This window comes from Labeo rohita, chromosome 17, assembly GCF_022985175.1.
Source record: "Labeo rohita strain BAU-BD-2019 chromosome 17, IGBB_LRoh.1.0, whole genome shotgun sequence".
NCBI lineage: Eukaryota > Metazoa > Chordata > Actinopteri > Cypriniformes > Cyprinidae > Labeo > Labeo rohita.
In genome coordinates, this window is record NC_066885.1 from 1,949,293 (window position 1) to 1,957,434 (window position 8,142).

At 23.3% G+C, this 8,142-nt stretch overlaps 1 protein-coding gene across 1 annotated transcript; it reads left to right on the plus strand.

The window, feature by feature from the left end:
* Window positions 1–2,364: 2,364 nt before the first annotated feature.
* Window positions 2,365–8,136, plus strand: srp14 (signal recognition particle 14). The gene is made up of 5 exons (XM_051134147.1): window positions 2,365–2,498; window positions 3,156–3,228; window positions 4,712–4,824; window positions 7,124–7,156; window positions 7,381–8,136. Exons 1-5 carry the CDS (start codon window positions 2,475–2,477, stop codon window positions 7,468–7,470), a joined length of 333 nt encoding a protein of 110 aa, XP_050990104.1. The 5' UTR covers window positions 2,365–2,474; the 3' UTR covers window positions 7,471–8,136.
* The last annotated feature ends 6 nt before the right edge of the window (window positions 8,137–8,142 follow it).

Consider the following 8,142-nt stretch of genomic DNA (forward strand, 5'->3'; position numbering starts at 1 on the left):
CAAATTAAAAAATACATATCAAATATAATTTTTCACTTTTCTTACATATATTTTTTTTATTTTTTTATATTTGTATTATTTTACACACACACACACACACATATAGACTATATGCAGTGTATATATTAATTAAATTTATTATATATTATAAATTATATAATATAAATGATTAATATTATTAATATAAAAATGTGTATTATATAAATAAAAATGTTTTACTTTAATATGTTAAGTAAAAAAGTGAAAAGGCATTTAAATATAAAATTTAATTTTTCTCCTTAATTATACAATTATTATATAAGTTCTTAAAAAATATTTTTGTCACCTTTTTGTTTTAATATATAATTTCATAATCTTTTGTCAGTATTTTTCTCCTCAAATAATTGTACAATTAAAAATGTTAAAATTGAGTAACATTTAAAATATATATAAAAAATAGTATTTTTACTTTTTACTTTGTGTTTTATGCTATAATAAATAGAATATATTTTAATATTATTATAAATGTAACAATATTAAAGTGTATTATATAATAATATATAAAATATAATTTTTACATGTATATATCTAAGTAAAAAAGTGAAAAAGTATTTAAATAAAATTAAAATGTTCTACTTAAATATACAATTAAACGGTTAAGATTAAAAATACAAATTAAATATAAATTTTCATTTTTTTACACGTTTTTTTATTTTTATATATATATATTTTCACACACATAGTCTATGCAATGTGTATATATGAATTTAATTAATAAATATTATAAATCATATAATTAATATTAATATAAAAATGTGTATTATATAAATAAAAATGTATTACTTCAATGTTAAATTAAAAAAAAGTATTTAAATATAAAATCTATTTTTTGTCCTTAATTATACAATTAAAAAGTTAAAATAAAAAAAAATACATAAATATTAATATAGTTTTTACATGTGTATATCTAAAGTTAAAAAGTGAAAAAATATTTAAATATAAAATTTTCTCAAGTAATTATACAATTAAAAAGTTAAAATTAAAAAATACATATCAAATATAATTTTTCACTTTTCTTACATATATTTTTTATATTTTTATATTTCTTTGTATTTTTTTACACACACATATATAGTCTATATGCAATGTGTATATATTAATTAAATGTATTATATATTATAAACGATATAATATAAATGATTAATATTAATATAAAAATATGTATTATATATTTTTTTTACTTTAATATGTTAAGTAAAAAAGTGAAAAAGCATTTAAATATAAAATTAAATTTTTCTCCTTAATTATGTAATTATTGTATAAGTTCATTAAAATATATATCAAATATATTTTTCATCTTTTTACTTTAATATATAATTTCATAATCTTTTGTCAGTATTTTTCTCCTCTAATAATTATACAATTAAAAATTTTAAAATTGAGTAACACTTAAAATATCTATAAAATATAGTATTTTCACTTTTTACTTTGTGTGTTTTATGCTATAATAAATAGAATATATTTTAATATCATTATAAATGTAACAATATTAAAGTGTATTATATAATAATATATAAAATATAATTTTTACATGTATATATCTAAGTGAAAAAGTATTTAAATATAAAAAAGAGTTAAAAAAAGTTAAAAAAAAATAATATATATATATAAATATATATATATATATATAAACTTTTTTTTACACATTTTTAAAAATATTTTTATATTTCTATTTTTTTACACACACACATAGTCTATATGCAATATGTGTATATATTAATTAAATGTATTATATATTATAAATTATAATAATAAAGTAAATTGTTAATATAAAATGTGTATTATATAAATAAAAATGTTTTACTTTAATATACTTTACTTACGTTTTACTTTAATGTTAAGTAAAAATGAAAAATTATATTTTACATAATATTTTACATTATTATATAATACACCTTTTTAATGATATATTTATAGTAATAAAATAATATGATATTCATAATATTATTAAATACACATTTATAGTAGTATTAGCGTTTTTATTAATAGTTAGCAATTTTATATCTAAGTTAACTGTACGTGTAACCGGTTACCATGTCATTTAAGTGACTTTTGATCAGTTTCTGAAGTAACATGATGTTGCTTTTAACAATTTACTATAGTAAGTTCAGGTAAAACCACGAATAATTTCCCATTACATCAATGTAACCGGTTCATATAACTACTGTAAAATAAATGGTTTATAAACATAACATCTGCTAATGCTTTAAAACTAAATCCAATAATAGCTTATATATTTATATTTACACGAAAGTTTACCACAGTAAATCCGTTGTGAAGCGTCCGTTGATCCGGCGGCGCCGCTAGAGGGCGGTAGTGACGTCACGTGACGCTGCTGCGCCGCGCAGGAAGACGCGCTTGAAGGGGCGGAGCTTCAGTGCAGCTGAGCGACGTGTTCTAGTCACACTGTTAGCAGTTCATTCATCGCTCAAGACATGGTGTTATTAGAAAACGACGCGGTAAGATCACTTTATGCATCACATTCATTGTTAACCAGTCGGTAATATTCACGTACTGCGCGAGAGATTGTGTGTTTCCGTGTTTAGTCGGGCGGCGTCGAGTTCAAACATGTTAGCAAGCTAAAACAAACACTCCACACTGATTCCTGCTGCTCTCATCGTGACTAACAAACTCATCTCATTGATTTTCAGCTCGTGTTGAAGTATTCGTGTTATTATGTGCTGTAAATAATGTTCAGGTTAGAAGTTTAGTTTGATTTAGACGTTTTATAATCTTGATAGACACTTTACAGACGTCTGTGCTTCTTTATAACAGAAAAAATCTCAGTAATTTATTTTGTGATCATAATGAAGTGTGAATGTTATTACTAACCTTTAGAAATGATATTAAGTTGAGTAAGTAATTTGTAAAGTGGAACTACAGCTGTACAGATGTGTTACAGTGTGTTTTTAGAAGTTTAGAAATACTAATCAACTGCATGCAGGAATTGTGTTTGTTTTGGCCAGCAGCTTGCAGTCATTTATTAACATATATTAATATAATAATGTGGACAATGTAAAATGTTAGTGTTTTACAGTATCATCAGATGTGAATTGAGGATAATCAGAAGTGGCTGACTGATGTCAATGTTGATTAATGTGTGTTTGTCTCTGTAGTTTCTGACTGAACTCACTCGGCTGTTCCAGAAGTGCAGGACCACTGGCAGTGTCGTCATCACTTTAAAGAAATGTACGCTTAATACATTCTTTTAATTCAGCATGCAAAAAAACAAAAAACATTCTCACTATGTTTAAATGCATCAGATAATGCCAGTGCTGTTTTAGTATTATTTATACGTTTAATTTATTTACTTGTTTATTTTTAAAAATTATACATTTAAAAGTGATTTATTTTTTTTTATATAATTTTATGATTAAAAAAAATCATTATTTTAAGTCATGTATTTTATGTTTTAAAAAAAAGATTTTAATTTAATATTTTTTTAAATGTTATATTTCTTTTTTTTTTTTTTTCATTGATTTGGATTTTTTTTTATACTGAAATTGCAATATTTAAATGTTTGAATAAAATATCTAAATCTAAAAAAATAATTTGTTAAATTTATATATCTAGTAAAAAGTGAAAAAGTATTTAGATATAAAATCTAATTTGTCTGCGTAATTATACAATTTTAAAAGTTGCAACTTAAAATATGTGACTGTGGACCACAAAACCAGTCATAAGGGTCGATTTTTCCAAATTGAGATTAATACATCATCTGAAAGCTGAATAAATAATCTTTCCATTGAGGATCTTTCCAATCTTTCCTTAAGACAGGACAATATTTGACTGAGATACAACTATTTGAAAATCTGGAATCTGAGCGTACAAAAAAATCAAAATATTGAGGAAATCACCTTTAAAGTTGTCCAAATGAAGTTCTTAGCAATGCATATTACTAATCAAAAATTAAGTTTTGATATATTTACAGTAGGAGTTTTACAAAATATCTTAATGGAACATGATCTTTACTTAATATCCTAATGATCTTTGGCATAAAACAAAAATCAATAAATTTGACCCATACAATGTATTTTTGGTTATTGCTACAAACTGACTTAAGTGACTTAAGACTGGTTTTGTGGTCCAGGGTCACATATATCAAACAAATTTTCACTTTTTAATATATTTTTAACATATGTCTATATGCAATATATGTATATATAAGTTCAGTGTGTATTTTATAATATAAACGATTAAATGATTAATATTATTAATATAAAAATGTGTATTATATTCATAGAAATGTAAAAATTATTTAATTATAGACTTATATTTTTGCACTTTTTTACTTGAAAATGTGAAGGATAAACTTTAAAATGTGGTGAATAAAAGTGAAAATATATTTGACAATATTTTACATGATTATATAATAGACCTTTGTATTTAGATATTTATAATAATAAAATATGTATATATTTAAATATTTATTTAAATATTATTTTTTAAATATATAAATTATATTTTTCATTTTTCAGTATTTTGGATTTTTATTTTATACTGAAATTGTAATATTTAAATGTTTGAATAAAGTTTTTCATCTAATATTTCTATTTATTTCGGCTTTATTTCAATGTTCGTAGTTATAATGATAGAAACTCTGGCTAATGCATTGCTGTGTTGAGCTCTACACAGTTTTGTTGATGTATTAAGTGATGATCTTGATTTGCAGATGACGGCAGAACGAAGCCGGTCCCCAGAAAAGGCCATCCAGAGACGTTTGAACCGGCAGACAACAAATGTCTCCTCAGAGCGTCAGACGGAAAGACCAAAATCAGTACAGTGGTGAGAATATAGCATTCAATCACACGTGTGTTTGTGTGTGTTTGTTCTTACTCAACCTCAACACTGATTGACTCACAGTCAGATTACTCTGTTGCTATAACAACCAAACCTGGAGAAAATGAAAATGAAAAAATATATATATATAAATGTAATGGGTACATAAATAAATATATACATTTATTTTTAATTAAATTTTGTTCATTATTTGTTCCCATTCATTCATTTAATTATTATTATTATTATTATTACTATTACTATTACTATTACTATTATTATTTATTTATTTTCTGTATTTATTGTGACTTTGGTTTTGGTTCTTTTATTTATTTAAATTTATTTTAAGTATTTATTTCCATATTTAAATATTGCAAATTTATTTAATTTTTTTTTGTAATTGTTCTTGTATTCATATTATTTTCTCTCCCCTTTATGTATTATTTTCTGTATTTATTTTTACAATTTTAATCTTAACTATTTTAGTTAAATTATATTATTATTATGACTATTATTTATTAATTTTTTATTTATTTTACTGTATTTATTGTGACTTTGGTTTTGGTTCTTTAATTTATTTACATTTATTTTATGTAAGTATTTATTTCCATATTTAAATATTGCAAATTTATGAAATTTTTTTTTTGTAATTATTCTTATATTCATACTATTTTCTCTCCCCTTTATGTATTATTTTCTGTATTTATTTTTACAATTTTAATCTTAACTATTTTAGTTAAATTATATTATTATTATTATGACTATTATTTATTAATTTTGTATTTATTTTACTGTATTTGTGACTTTAGTGGTGGTTCTTTCATTGAGTTATTTTTATATTTATTTTCCCCAATGTATTTATTTCCATATTTAAATATTACCTAATTTATTTAAACTTTTTTTTTTTTTATTTATTCTTGTATTCATACAGTTTTCTCTCCCCTTTATGTATTATTTTCTGTATTTATTTTAGCACTTTTAATCTCAACTATTTTAGTTAAGATTATATTATTATTATTATTATTATTATTATTATTATTATTATTATTATTATTATTATTATTTATTTATTTATTTATTTTCTGTATTTATTGTGACTTCAGTTTTGGTTCTTTCATTTATTTATTTTTATATTTATTTTCCCCAATGTATTTATTTCCATATTTAAATATTACCTAATTTATTTAAACTTTTTTTGTATTTATTCTTATATTCGTACTATTTTCTCTCCCCTTTATGTATTATTTTCTGCACTTTTAATATCAACTATTTTAGTTAAGATTATATTATTATTTATTTATTTATTTTCTGTATTTATTGTGACTTCTTGGTTCTTTCATTTATTTATTTTTATATTTATTTTCCCCAATGTATTTATTTCCGTATTTAAATATTACCTAATTTATTTAAACTTTTTTTGTATTTATTCTTATATTCGTACTATTTTCTCTCCCCTTTATGTATTATTTTCTGCACTTTTAATCTCAACTATTTTAGTTAAGATTATATTATTATTTATTTATTTATTTTCTGTATTTATTGTGACTTCTTGGTTCTTTCATTTATTTATTTTTATATTTATTTTCCCCAATGTATTTAATTCCATATTTAAATATTACCAAATTTATTTCAGCAATTTTTTTTTATTTATTGTTATATTCATACTATTTTCTCTCCCCTTTATGTATTATTTTCTGTACTTATTTGTACACTTTTAATCGTAACCTTAAGATTATTATTATTGATTTTTTTTTTTTTTTTTTTTAAATTATTTATTTTCTGTATTTATGTATGAAAGTTTTGGTTCTTTCATTTTTTTTTTTTGTTTATTTTCCCCAATGTATTTATTTTCATATTTAAATTATTACCAAATTTATTTTAACACTTTTTTTTTTTTTTCAGGAATTTATTATTGTATTAATACTATTTTCTCTCCCCCTTGTGTATTATTTTTCTGCATTTATTTTTACACTTTTAATCTTAAGTGTTTTAAATGTATATTTATTTCCACATTTATGTACATTTTTTTTTTTTTTTTAAGTATTTTATTTATTTATTTTTGTCAGCGCTGCTTATTTATATTTGACTTCCCTTTATTTATTATTTTCTGTATTTTTTTTTTTTTTTTTTTTTTTTTTGGTCTGTTTTCACGCTTTAAACTTAATTCTTGATTTTCATTGTTTTATTTCTATAAACAAAAATGTTTGCGCTGTCACTCATAAAGTGATATTTGGTTTCATAACTGTTTATTATGGTTTCATAGCTGTATATAATTTAACAGCTGTTTTAATGTTGTTGTTTTCAGGTCAGCACCAAAGAAGTAATAAAGTTTCAAATGGTGAGTCATTTTATTTTATTCACACAGCTTTGTTTATATATTACACCAGATCACTGGATGACTAGTTTGCAATATTCTCTTCTCGTCTCTCACACTTCAGTCAACAAATCATTTTGTTATATTTATAACATGTTGCTTCTGTTATGTTTGTGCATATTTCCCATGTTTTTTCTCTGAGTCCTGTGCTGAAACGACCGTAAACCTGTCATAAATCTGTTCTTCAGGCGTATTCAAACTTGTTGCGAGCGCACATGGACGGCTTGAAAAAGAAAGACAAAAAGAGCAAAAGCAAGAAAACTAAAGCCACACAGTGATGGACAGTAACGGAGAAGTGTGTACGTCTGATCCGACACTCACCAGTGCCACGCCACCTTCCCATCAGCCCCTGCGGCGGCTCTGACGGCACGTCTGATCATCAGGAACCGCCTGAAAACCTGCCAACCTTTGACTTCTGCTGATCCACAACCAACAAAACCAAGCAGACTGATGATGATGATGAAGCAGAGCTTCGTTTACTACTAAATTGTAGATTTAATGAGTGTTTTGAGTTCTTGAGGTGAAGATGAGATGCATTGTGTTGGTCTGGAATCCATTAGTTTATATTTCAAGCCATATTTTGATTTCAAAACAGTGTTTTATATGGTGAGCGATCGTTACGGTCAGTAATTTTCTCCTCTTGTTAATAATACATTTTTTTCTTTTCCGTTTTACTGAATGAGACATTACGTTTGAAACACGCCCTTTATTGAGGTTTAACATCAGAGTTTTTATAAGTGTTTATTTGACTTTAACAAAACCACCCTTGTAGATTTGCAAATAAAAGATAACATTTATTCATCCACTGGTTTCATGATGACAAAATCCCAAAGACGTCTGGACTAAGAATCAAGATATCTTGTACAGGTAACATCTTTAGAAGAGACAGGAAGCTTGTGTACTGTAAAAAATGAAGAGGTGAAATAAATACACTATGTACACGACTGAGC